Raw genomic sequence first — 13661 nt, 5'->3', positions numbered from 1 at the left:
CCAGGCACATCTGTCTTCCACTGACTCCCACAGTTTGGTCAAACTCATGCTGGTAGCTTCAAGAACACTGTCCATCCATCTCGTCCTCTGTCGTCCCCTTCTCCTTCTGCCCTCCATCTTTCCCAATATCAGGGTCTTTTCCAGGGAGTCTTCTCTTCTCATGAGGTGGCCAAAGTATTGGAGCCTCAGCTTCAGGATCTGTCCTTCCAGTGAGCACTCAGGGCTGATTTCCTTAAGAATGGAGAGGTTTGAACTTCTTGCATGGGACTCTCAAGAGTCTCCTCCAGCACCATAATTCAAAAGCATCAATTCTTCGGCGATCAGCCTTCTTTATGGTCCAGCTTTCACTTCCATACATCACTACTGGGAAAACCATAGTTTTTACTATACGGACATTTGTTGGCAAGGTGATGTCTCTGCTTTTTAAGATGCTATCTAGGTTTGTCATTGCTTTTCTCCCAAGAAGCTGGCGTCTTTTAATTTCGTGGCTGCTGTCACCATCTGCAGTGATCATGGAGCCCAAGAAAGTAAAATCTCTCACTGCCTCCATTTCTTCCCCTTCTATTTGCCAGGAGGTGATGGGACCAGTGGCCATTATCTTCAATTTTATTGATGTTGAGCTTCAGACCATATTTTGCGCTCTCCTCTTTCACCCTCAATAAAAGGTTCTTTAATTCCTCCTCACTTTAGCTACTGTTTATAAAAGTCACACCAAATGGCTACAGCATTATGAGACAAATGGAACATGTAAATCCACATTATAACATCTTATTACATCATATATGGTACCACATATGTTGGGTTTTGCAGGATATTTCACAGCTTGTTGATAAAGATACCTTTGTTCAGCATGTGATTGTTATACCGGCCTACACTGTAACCCGTCTCCAACATTTTTGTGACCCATGCAATGCTGACTTATTGCTTCATTGCACATCTAGCAGTAGTTGACTTCTGCCTGTACTGCTGATAGCCACTGCTTATCCTGCATCTGTTTGTATGGCCACTGTCACACCACAAAGTGTGGTACTGCACTGATGCAGCACACTTTGTGCCCAGTAGTTCATAAGCATAGCTTTCCGTTACTGCTGTCTCCTGTTCTCAGAAAATACATCAGTTTAAATTAACATGCTTGTGAGTCAATTTATTGGTTGACATCACAAATTTGCTACCTTCAAAGGAAATTGCCTAGGAAATATTCTTCTTCTCCCCAAGTCTGGCTCCAGAGTGTGGAGTTCAATGTGTTCCAGAACCACAACAAAGGGCACGCTGTCAGTATTGGCTATTCCAAGCAACTCATATATTAGGTAACTTTTTTGAAACTGGCATGGTATGATTTTGAAACTGGCATGGCATGCTAGAAATCTCAATTTGGCCGTCTGGCCCAGAGCCTTTGCTTTCTTAATGGCTCATTACTTTTCCTTTGTTTTCTTAATGGCTTATCTCCTAGGCGATTGATTACCTCTTGAGGAAACTAGCCTGTCTTTAGCTTTTAGCTTTTAACATTTGCTGGGTCCGGGGATTAAGTGCCTAGTACCCACAAACTCATAACATAAACTCATAACAATAAACTTCTTTTGTCTTAATGACTTTCCACTTTCCTGTTTCCTTTTGCCCAGTTGTATTTAGTGCTAATTAACACAGCCATTTCTTGTCATTAGGTGCTTTTCAGATAAGTTATGTCTTTTTGGAATTGCATGTGCAGCTTAATGCCTGCAAAAGGGATTCAGCATATGGCCATTTATTCTTACAACACTTGCCTAAAAAACACAAGATTTGTCGGGTTTCTATACAGATACTTATGAGGTTAAAAGAAAAAGGGTGTTCCAGGTATTGTGCCTCAGTTCCGTGTTAGGTGTAAAAATAAAGCCTACAAAAATCCTGACCTTTGAAACACTAGACTTCCTGAATCTCTATCCTGGCTTTCATTTGCTGCCTACACGTCAAGATAAAGGAATAAACAAATGCCACGAATGTTGCAGTACATCAAACCAAGTTGCTTAAGGCTCTGAAGGGCATATGCTACTAGTTTTATCAGATTGAAGAGTCGAGTTATTATATAAACAGCATCACATTGATGCCTAGCAGTAGACAGTTGTAAAAGAAGATCGTGCAATGGAGCTTGCTTGCAGAAACGAATGGAATTTCATCCTCAGGATTCAGTTCGGTGACATGCCATCATAACAAAGCACACCACAGAATGATTTTTATATGGGGAGGAGGGGAAGTAAGGCAATATTGTTTTCAACCCAGTCTCCTTCATACTTTTTGGATTATGGCCGCTTCTGTAACCCAAAGATTCTGAACTTGTCATTATCAGTTTGTCATTTAATAATCTGAATCATTGTGGTTTCCTCAAGCCTATTGGTCAGCCCTTTTGTATTAATCCCCAAGACGGGGTGAGCTCCCGTTGCTTGGTCCCTGCTCCTGCCAACCTAGCAGTTTGAAAGCACGGCCAAGTGCAAGTAGATAAATAGGTACCGCTCTGGCGGGAAGGTAAACGGCGTTTCCGTGCGCTGCTCTGGTTCGCCAGAAGCGGCTTAGTCATGCTGGCCACAAGCTGTACACCGGCTCCCTCGGCCAATAAAGCAAGATGAGCGCTGCAACCCCAGAGTCGGTCACGACTGGACCTAATGGTCAGGGGTCCCTTTGGTTGGTTGTAGGGGTTGGCCATTCACATTGGGCTGATCCCAGAGCTTCAGAGCTTTGTAGGTATCATAGCAGCTGCCCGAACCCCAATATGTGCCTTCAAAGATGTCGCTGCTGCCTTCAGAAAACCAGTGGGGGTCAGCACTGTTTTGTGGGGCTGTGGCACAGCATTTATTCCTCCTGCCTTGGACACTAGCCCCCTATGTCCTTTAAGACACCAAGTAAGGAGACACCCAAAGCTTCAGAAAACCAGGTGCAAAGAGAAGACTTGCCTGAAGCAGAACAATGCAAAGCAGCACCCCACCCTGAAGAACTGAACAGCACATGGCATTTGCAGGAACAAACTTGCCACGGCTCTTCCTTAAATACAATCATTTAGGCAAGATGTTAATCACTGTAGTTGCTCATATGCCTTACCCTATTTTATTTATCTTCAGATAAAATGTGGGGGGAAATCCAGTCAAATCAAGGAGGAGGGGAACTCTTCTGAAAACAGTAGTAAGGGAAACATTTATGTTTTTCTGGTGGGATTTTATGCAACTGTGCTCAGTTAGGAAGAGCTGTCAAAACTGCTAGTTAGATGTCAGTGGACAAAAAATTATTAAGAAAATTGTTTGTGTTTCCAGTTCCAGAGCTTTGCAAGAATTGCTTTAAGGCAGCACCTTATTATCTTGGCTTCTCCAGTTTTAGCCCTGTGTTGTTACTGCTCCTCTCTTTTTTCTTTCGTTTTTGCTTCTTGGACTCAGCCAGTTTGATGTTTTAAAAGATTACTAAATTGCTACTTTTTTCATTTTGGTCATATATTAACTTTTTTGAAACTGGCACGGTATGATTTATATGCTAGAAATCTCAACTTGGCCACAGATGGTTTTCATTTTAGAGGAAAAGGAGGACAAAGTGACTAATATTGGTTTGTTTCTGGGGGGAAAATACATTGTTTTCCAGTTTAACCTTATTTAATTTCCTTTGCTGTCAGATCAGAGCAAATTTTTCAAATGTGCTCGCCAGTCTGCGCCGGGGCTGTGTACCTGTATAGCTTTCAAACTGTGATTTTTCACGTTCAGAGCTCAAGTGTATCAATAAAGCGACCACTCAGGCAAGGACGCAAGATGCACTTTGGTCTTGTCCCTTTTCAGAGCAACCTTATCAATCATCCCTCAGTTTTTGATTTCGCCAAAGGAAGTTGAGGGTGATGCATGTCAAGCAGTTGGGTTAGCCGTTTGCCAGGACCACTCCAGCAAATGACATCCTGTCACTGCTGACCCAGAGATGCGTAGGAAATTCAATTCCTTTGTTGTTGTCTGCAAATGGATTTTGACAAGACTTGTTTTAACTAGTGCTCAAGAGGAAAGATGGATTTCCTTCACTAGCCAGGAATATTCTGAACTTTTCAAACAGGGCCTTAACACATCCCCCCAAAAAAACAGATTCACAAAACTACAAAACCCCTGTAAATTCTAGGTTCCCCCAACAGTTTAAATAGTGTTGCTGCTGTTTTCATCTGTGGCAAAGAACATAAGCTTTATTGCTTGTGTGTGCTGTAAGGAATATTAAATCCTAGGGATTCTGAATGAATTTAATGTTATATATGGGTGTAGTAGGAAGCATTTACAGATAGGTAGCCGTGTTGGTCTGCAATAGTCAAAACAAAATAAAAAAAATCCTTCCAGTAGCACCTTAAAGACCAACTAAGTTAGTTCTAGGTATGAGCTTTCGTGTGCATGCACACTTCTTCAGATACAGCATTATTGTAGATAATTATTGCAGCTTGAGCTTTACTTGCTTGGACATTTAGTCGGTTTCGTAAGGCTCAACATAATGTGAGGTGCACTGGGAAACTCACTAAAGCAGAGATCAGTGCAAGAAACACCTGCAGATTATAATGTTACGTTTTACCGGGGTGTGAAAAAGCAAACTCTTAGCTATGCTGTTACAGACAATGGCTTCTCTCCAGTTCAGAACAACCGTTGGTACAAATGCAGACTTAAAAGTACTGGTGGAAATAATACAGTCGTACCTTGGATCTCAAACGCCTTGCAAGTCGAACATTTTGGCTCCCAAATGCTGCAAACCCGGAAGTGAGTATTCCGGTTTGCAAACGTTCTTTGGAACCCGAACATCTGACGGGGCTTCTGTGGCTTCCAGTTGGCTGCACGAGCTTCCTGCAGCCAATCAGAAGCTGCGCTTTGGTTTCCAAATGTTTTGGAAGTCGAATGGACACCCGGAACGGATTCTGTTCAACTTCCAAAGTACGACTGTAATTACTATTATTCTTATTCTTATTGGCGGGCATGCATACTATAGGTAAAGGTAAAGGGACCCCTGACCATTAGGTCCAGTTGTGACCGACTTTGGGGTTGCGGCGCTCATCTCGCTTTATTGGCCGAGGGAGCCAGCGTACAGCTTCTGGGTCATGTGGCCAGCATGACTAAGCCACTTCTGGCGAACCAGAGCAGCGCACGGAAATGCTGTTTACCTTCCCGCCGGAGCGGTACCTATTTATCTACTTGCACTTTGACGTGCTTTCGAACTGCTAGGTTGGCAGGAGCAGGGACCGAGCAACGGGAGCTCACCCCGTCGCGGGGATTCGAACCGCCGACCTTCTGATTGGCAAGCCCTAGGCTCTGTGGTTTTAACCCACAGCGCCACCCGCATACTATACCTAGATTTAAATCTAGAGCTTTTCAATGTATTGCTCATGTTGTAAATACTTCAAAACATTGGTTCCTAACCAGCTAGAGATAGGACAAAGAGTTCTCCGTTTTTTTCACACGTTCATTTTCATATGCTTCATATGTTCACATGCATGTTGGGTTTGTAAAATCTATCCAAACCCTCAATTTCCCCACCTCCTTTCATTTTTCCTTGATGCTTTCTGTAAACTGGAGGCAGAAAAATATAATCCAACCTCAGAGAGATGCTTTTGTCAGTTGCAAACCCAACTTTCCTTTTCTTCAGAGTAGTTTGTACCACGTAAGCTTTAAAACAGTGCAGGTACTGGTAATCATGATTTTAAAAAAGAAAACTTTTAGTTAAACTGTGCTGTTGACTTCAAAGATTTGCAATAGATTATGAGAACAGTGCAAGTGAGCCACATTCCCTGTTAATATGTCACAACCAGAAGAGCAATTACGGCTCCTCTTTGAATTGCCCAAAGCCATTAATTTTTTTTATAATTTTAATAACTTTAAATTAAACCAGGATTTATGCTACATACCCTGAAAACCCGAGCCCCTACGATGTGAGATGGTGCAGAAAACGTTAGAATGACATCTCTCTGCTGAAATATTGCCTATCACATGAACACCAGGCTAGAGTTAAAGAGTACAGGTCTATTAAAATAGCTTCCAATAAGGTTTTTAAATGGCTACAATATCACTCTTGCCTTAATTAACGCTTGAGCAAAGTTGCTCAGCCCAGTCAATAAAGAAGCAGGTCTGAGTTTTCGCAGGCTTCCTCGTGCTTCTTTTCTATTCCTCTCAGGGGTGTTTGAATTGGAAGGTTAAAGCTTTGAACTAAGCATAGCTCACACTGTATGGATCTGGTTTGGCTGTCTAAAGGGCATAATTATGTGGGACAAACCAAAAGGGCAGTACTGCTGTCACCTTTTCAAATGTTGGGTCAGATGCTCTGTGCAGCAGCAGCAGCAGCTTTGAGCCTCAAATAAAAGTTTGAAACAAGTCCACGTTCGGCGCTGAAACCTCTTTGTAGGTTGTCAACCATCTTTTTAAGTGGATAGAATGCTTTAAAAAGAAAAGTTGCCGTAAAACAAAAGGGGCAGTGAGGAAAAACTAGCAAAGTTGACGTTGCATGTCAGAGGAATTGAAGAACATCCAACTATAGACAACCCTAATTCATTTATTGATTAACCTGATAAATCCATCCTTCTTCCAAGGCGATATAGATCGTCTCAAAGAATTGTAGAGTTGGAAGGGACCACGGGGTTCCCTGTATTGGGAAAATTTTAATATCTAATGTTTTACAATTTTTGATGTATCGTAAGCCGCCCCAAGTGGCTGGGGAAACCCAGCCAGATGGGCGGGGTATAATAATACAGTGGTACCTCGGGTTACAAACACCTCGGGTTACAAACACCTCGGGTTACAGACTCCGCTAACACAGAAATAGTACCTCAGGTTAAGAACTTTACCTCAGGATGAGAACAGAAATCGTGCAGCAGCAGCACGGCAGCAGTGGAAGACCCCATTAGCTAAAGTGGTGCTTCAGGTTAAGAACGATTTCAGGTTAAGAACAGACCTCCGGAACAAATTAAGTTCATAACCAGAGGTACCACTATAATAATAATAATAATAATAATAATAATAATAATAATAATAATGGTGTTGTCCAACCCCTTTCCCCCAAAATGGGGGTTGAACCCATGACTCTCAAATTAAGAGTCTCATGCTCTACCAACTATGCCATCCCTTCAGAACATAGGGTCCCCCCCCAAAAAAAAAATAGGTAGTAGTATATATCCAAAGAAAATTGAGACAAAACGCCAGTCTGTAATTAACGTTGGTGTTGTAAATACATCTTCTGAGTAAGACATTGGTGCATTCTCCTAAGTTGTATATGATGCTTATTGCGAGGAGGGTGAGATAAAAATCCTTTAAATAAATAACAAATAAATCAAACTATTATTGCAGTTTAGCCGCTTTAACTCTCTACCCAGCTGTACCCATTTTTGAAATGCCCGCTGCTCAGCTGCTGCATCCAACATTTGTGTTTTCATTGTCTTATAGAGGGAATGCGCATGAAACAGAGGAGACCTTGCTCTGCGAACTAGTCATAACTCAGGCTGACACATCTGTTCCCTGATTTAAATGACTGTTTTGTCTGTTGACATTCATTTTACAGGGATTTTGTTGTGCATCTCAAAGCAAAACGTTGGTATGGAGGTTAGTACAGTCAGGGGGAAAAAAGACCAATAAAATAGCTATGCGCTTTGCTTAACATTTTGAAGTATTTGCGTAATAAATCTCTGAGAACTTTAGCAGTATTTAGACACGTCAGTCATGTTTACATGAAAAAACTTCACCTGAAGATGAAATTTCTACTTATTGGGGAAAGCTGCTCAAAATAAATTTGATGCTCCATGTAACTCTCTGAACTGTGCATTTTTCAAAGGATACTTTAGTAAATAGATTATTTTCTCCCCTGAGTCCACAATTACAGTGTGCAGTGTCACTGGGATACAGCAAGGCTGTTATTATCCAGTCTGTTACTGAGCAAGCCTGATCCTTTTTACTGTACATAATATTTCCATCACCACTGCTTACATTTCACCTTTTCATTTACTCTCCATCATACGTTTTATGTGCATTTGGGCATTTCACATGCTCTCGTTTTCCACTCAGATATTACATTGTTTTCACCAGGAGTCTGAGATATGTTTTGCATAAATTCTCCTCATGCCATGACAGTTGGTCACTTGCTATTCTTAAGGTATTATTTATAGTGAATTTTATACACTATTTGGTACTCCACAAAAAGTATCAGGGAGCAAATGCACAAATGATAGGCTCATCTGTACTTTCTGGTATATCCTCTATAATCTACCCATATCTGGAGTCTCTGTATCTTTCTGTAGGGCAGATTTTCAAATTCCCTCTTCAGATGTTAGAGTTCCTGGATTCCTGCAGTGCTCAAAGCTACCCATAGCAAGGGGGCAATGATGAGAGATGAAAAAACGTCTGAACTCCTTCTAAATTTAGCTATAATAAAGAGAGAACAGGTCTTGATGTTGCAAAAGCTGAACTCATGGAATTTCTGGTCATTTACTGATATTTCCCAAGCACTTGTAACCCAAGCTTGAAGCACTAGAAGATAAATGCAGGGCATTATCATAGGGCCAAACTGGATGTGGTGGGGGTTTTTTTTGGGGGGGGGGGGTTAGTGGGATCACCATAAAGATACTAGAAAATTTTGAAGTGTATAAAATCCACAGGATATTGTAAAGTTGGAAGATAGGTAACTGATAGATAGTAGACATAAAAATTTCATTCTACCAATAAAAAAACCCACTGAATGCAACTTTTACAGCAATTTCTATTAAGAAACAGTGTTCAAAATTTGCCAGGCACATTTTGCACCTGGCAATCGGCCACAAGACAAAATGAAGATGCCTGGGCGCCTGGATAGTGCCTGATGTCTTCACCATCCTCGGATCTGGACTGTTTTCACACACTAACAACACATCCTTTAGAATTCTATCCATGTTGTTTTATCCTCACAATCGGAACGAAATTCAGGAACCGAAAAGTCATTTTGAAAAATAGTGACTTTCAAGCCATCCGGCCCTAAAATGGCAACTAGGTGTTCTGTTTCATTGACTGTAATTGTTTAATGAGCCATTTATATCTGAGTTTCTAACACTATTAAGAAGTACTGCAAATCTTTGTGTACTTCACATTGTTAGATATTTTGCATCTTTATATACCTCACAAAACTCAAACATTGTGACTTTTCAATACTGCATTCATTTTTACTGTATTCTTTATCTTCTGAGGTAAATGGAGTTTTAAAGTTGACAAAGCTATATTTACCTCAGAAGATAAAGAATACAGTACAGATGAATACAGATGGAGCTATTAAAATAAAACATGAAAAATCTCATTTTATGGCTCAGAGTGTTGTTTTGACAAAGTGACAAACACTTCTTTCATGTACATTTTTTGGTGAAAATAGCAAAAAAGAAAAGAAAAAGAGTTAATCAAAGGATTTCTAAGGGAAAAGGCAGGTTAGGCATTCCAAATATCAAACCATATTACACCCAATGTACTTAATAAAATTCATCTATATAGTGGACAATAAGTATTTACTAAGATTCTATTTAGTGATTTATACGGTTGACCAAGCAGAAGAGGAGGCCTAAGTAAGAATCGAACAATGCGTTTTCAAAGGGCAGTAGAGATTGCCAAGACAATGATCTTTCACAAATGGAGGACCCAAAGGGGACCAGCTGCAGATCACAGGTCTCGCAACTTCTTGAGTCATGCAGACAATGAGAAAGGAGCTTATTTTGAAAGAGAGAATCTTAATAAGTTTGAACGTATCTGGCACAACTTCCTCCACCTCTTGTCAAAGGTGTGTGATTACACAAGACAACTGTCAGAGACACTCTGAAAATATATATTCCCCTATTCCCCCTCTGTTTTTGTTAATTTAGTTAGTCTTATGTGATTTGAGCATCTAGAGGTTGGGATTCTGCGACACTGGATATACATTTGAAGGGGTTCCAGTTTTATGGGGGAAAGTGTTGGGAAAGGAAAATATTGCACTAATTCTGGGCCACATGTTTTGGAGTGCTCTGATGGTGTTTCCTGCTTGGCAGGGGGTTGGACTCGATGGCCCTTGTGGTCTCTTCCAACTCTATGATTCTATGATTCTGTGAGTATGAGTTATTGTATTGTTATATTTAAAATAATAAACAATAAACAATGAGCAGAATACATTGATAAAGGACTGAATAAAAGACCCATTTACAGTGGTACCTCGGGTTACATACGCTTCAGGTTACATACGCTTCAGGTTACATACGCTTCAGGTTACAGACTCCGCTAACCCAGAAATAGTGCTTCAGGTTAAGAACTTTGCTTCAAGATGAGAACAGAAATCGTGCTCTGGCGGTGCGGCGGCAGCAGGAGGCCCCATTAGCTAAAGTGGTGCTTCAGGTGAAGAACAGTTTCAGGTTAAGAACGGACGTCCAGAACGAATTAAGTACTTAACCCGAGGTACCACTGTATATCCGTGGATAGGAGTTCATTGATTTCAGTGGTTTGTTAGTTGGGTATATAACATGCAATACATTTGTTAGTAGAAAATTGGGAAATGTTTAGAAGGAAGATAGATTTTTAATCAATGTTTAAGATTTTAGTCAAGATGAATAGTTTTAAAGGCTTTGTACAGTGGTGCCTCGCAAGACGAAATTAATTCGTTCCGCGAGTTGCTTCGTCTTGCGATTTTTTCGTCTTGCGGAGCGCGGATTGCCCGGGTATTAACGGTTTTACAAAAAAGGAAGCAAAGCCGCAAGACGTTTTTGTCTTGCGAAGCAAGCCCATAGGGAAATTCGTCTTGCGAAGCACCTCGAAAAACGGAAAACCCTGTCGTCTAGCGAGTTTTTCGTCATGCGAGTTTTTCGTCTTGCGGGGCACCACTGTATTTCAGTTGGCATGATTCTTAATTTTCCAGTGATTTGTAATGCTTCTCTAAGCACAGTAGTCACTGCATAACAGTTGTGATTCTGTTTTTCTCTCCCTCCACAGGAATATCTCAGAAATTTCTTTGCTGTGATGCTCAACTCTCCATCATCACCACTGCATGTAAACAAAGAGGGTCTGGCCCTTTCAAAACATGCTATCTGTGAGTTCTCGTCATTCTTCAAGAAAGGTGTTTTTGACTACAGCAGCCATGGCACAAGTTAACCATTGGGAGCCTCACTTCCCAGCCGAAGAATACACTTTATCTTGTCTTCCTTGCTGCTCCATGAACTCAGCAACAAAATTGGGTTGCCATTCCTGGAACATTTCCACCCAAACGATTGACTGTTGAAAACAGCATTTTTAATGGTTCTTCTGCCTAGTTCTGGGTTCTACTTTAGAAGTTTTCTACTTTACATTGGTCTGAGAAACAATGCAAGTTTCACACACGGTTGAGACCACTTGACGGCCAAAGTTCTTTGCACATGTTCTCTGGCAACACAGAGAGATACAGCCTTCCATTACTGTTTCCAAGTTATTTTGATTATGTTTTCAGCAGGCAGACAAGCTTATATCTTAAAGCAGGTTTCCTGTTCCATTTAAAAAAATACAGGCACAATGCCTTGTATTTCTCGAGAACTGCACTTTATCTATTTGATCATAGCATTTTCTTCCGCATATTACCTTAAATTTGAATGTTTACAAAATATAATCTGCAGAGAACTGGATATCATTGTAATCCAAAGACTTGAGATTTTGAGTCAATCATTTGCCATTAATTCAAAAGAAAAGGAAGCAACAGCTTTTTTTGGAGGGGGGAATGAGGTCAGCTTCTTTTCACATTTTCTAATTATATGGATTGTTACTGTATATTATGTATCATATTGTGCTCACGGCTAGGCATAAAAGAAATGCAGCATGGAATCTTACTTTTTAAACTTATTTTCCCCCATAAAGGTATAACATTATCATTGACTGATCCTTAGTTGCAAGAATAAGAATTTAGACTATTTCAATGCGCTTTAAGATTTACTCAGGGCTTATTTAGAATTGCACATGTATAGAGGCAGCAATATCCATTTTGTAGAAGTACAAATTGAAAAAAAATATTATGACCTACAATGGAGGCATGTACATACTCTGTATATAATAAAGATTTTAAAAAGCAAAACCACTGACTGTAACTATCTTCAAGGTACTGCTAAACTCATTTGTGAGCGCTCTCTCTCTCTCTGTATCTTCAAGTACAATAAAGATTCTCCATTTCATCAAAACTGAGCCTTAAAGATTTCTTAGTATTAGGCAGAAGAAGTTAATCTTGATTTTATTGTTGCAAAAGGCAGGGATTCTCTGTGTAGGATTTTCATAGACTTTTATTCCATAGTTGTATTAGTGCTAATAATAGGAGTTCGGTTCAGAAGGAAATTGGGCTGTCTACATCAGTTTCCAGGGTAACTTCTCCCATTAGGATGGAGCTACAAAAAAGTCAGAGTATTTTAGATTCATTTGTGAATCTAAAAGTGTGTGTAAGAGTACTGGATTGCTAGATTTCTCTTTCAAACAACCCTCTATTCACTATCCAGAATACCCCTTCTAGGCTGAACTCTACAGTCACAATGATGACTTCTGAGAATACCATATTCATCACCTCCCTAGCCTAGACTTTTGATTAGACTTTGATGCAAGCCTGTTTTCATTCCCTCCTTTGTTTTACAAGGTTGTTATTGTACTTCACCAGATCTTAACCTATTACAGTATTTGTCAGAATGGATTCCAAATATCCTTGAATTTCTCCATGTCAAGTCTGTGTTCATATGCAGGTTGTTCATATATTGCGAGTTTGTACAAGTCTTCTATTGTAGAAGGGAGACGCATTTTTATATTTTCCGATTCATCATATCAGTCTTTTTCCTGTGATAAGGGCACAGAGAGTCCACTTGTATTGTCCTGTTGTAAGGTTCCATGTGCTGGGCATGTAATTCAAGGGGTATTTTGCTCTGTAAATGTAAAGTTGTTCCATACACATCTGTTGATGGTTTCAGTTACCTTCTGCCAAAAATCTTTCAATATAGGACAATGAAAAAACATGTTTTAGAGAAGCATTATCCCTGTTGCATATCCAACAGTTAGACACCTTAGTTAATTAGTTAGTTAAAAAAGGTAAAGGGACCCCGACCATTAGGTCCAGTCGTGGCCGACTCTGGGGTTGTGGCGCTCATCTCACTTTATTGGCCAAGGGAGCCGGCGTACAGCTTCCAGGTCATGTGGCCAGCATGACTAAGCCGCTTCTGACGAACCAGAACAGCGCACGGAAACACCATTTACCTTCCTGCCAGTGCGGTACCTATTGATCTACTTGCACTTTGACGTGCTTTTGAACTGCTAGGTGGGCAGGAGCAGGGACCGAGGAACAGGAGCTCACCTCATCGCGGGGATTCGAACCGCCGACCTTCTGATCGGCAAGTCCTAGGCTCTGTGGTTTAACCCACAGCGCCCACCCTTTTTTAAACAAACATAATGGGGTCTGTTATCATTTATCTATGCTCGCTCTGTGTGTGTCATTGTCTATCTGCCCTCCTCTTCCCTACTGTTTCAACAACATCAAATTTCCCACATATTAGATGATCCGCCAACCACACCAGGCAAAGATCAGTTCCCATTCTCACCCCCTCATTCCAAGGCCAGTTGGATCATATGCCAAGTGTCTATTGAAGACAATACCTGCTGCATCTCTGAATCTCTTAATTCATTTGCTACTCCAAAAAGGGGGGAAACATGATATCCATTAACAAATTCCTTTTTGTGATTCCT

At 40.7% G+C, this 13661-nt stretch overlaps 1 protein-coding gene across 4 annotated transcripts in view; it reads left to right on the top strand.

Annotated features, from left to right (window-relative positions):
* Positions 1-12124, top strand: part of LOC309339050 (kinesin-like protein KIF16B) — a 102809-nt gene extending 90685 nt beyond the window's left edge. For all 4 annotated transcript variants that reach the window (XM_081856794.1, XM_081856793.1, XM_081856795.1 and 1 more), the window contains one exon: positions 10917-12124. In XM_081856794.1, the coding sequence (XP_081712920.1) occupies positions 10917-11075 (159 nt within the window). In that variant the 3' untranslated portion in view covers positions 11076-12124. The remainder of the gene's footprint in view (positions 1-10916) is intronic.
* The last annotated feature ends 1537 nt before the right edge of the window (positions 12125-13661 follow it).

This window comes from Podarcis erhardii, assembly GCF_964252035.2.
Source record: "Podarcis erhardii genome assembly, chromosome: 3".
Classification (NCBI taxonomy): Eukaryota; Metazoa; Chordata; class Lepidosauria; order Squamata; family Lacertidae; genus Podarcis; species Podarcis erhardii.
Note: the sequence above shows the minus strand (reverse complement) of the source record. Positions and strands in the feature narration are given on the sequence as shown.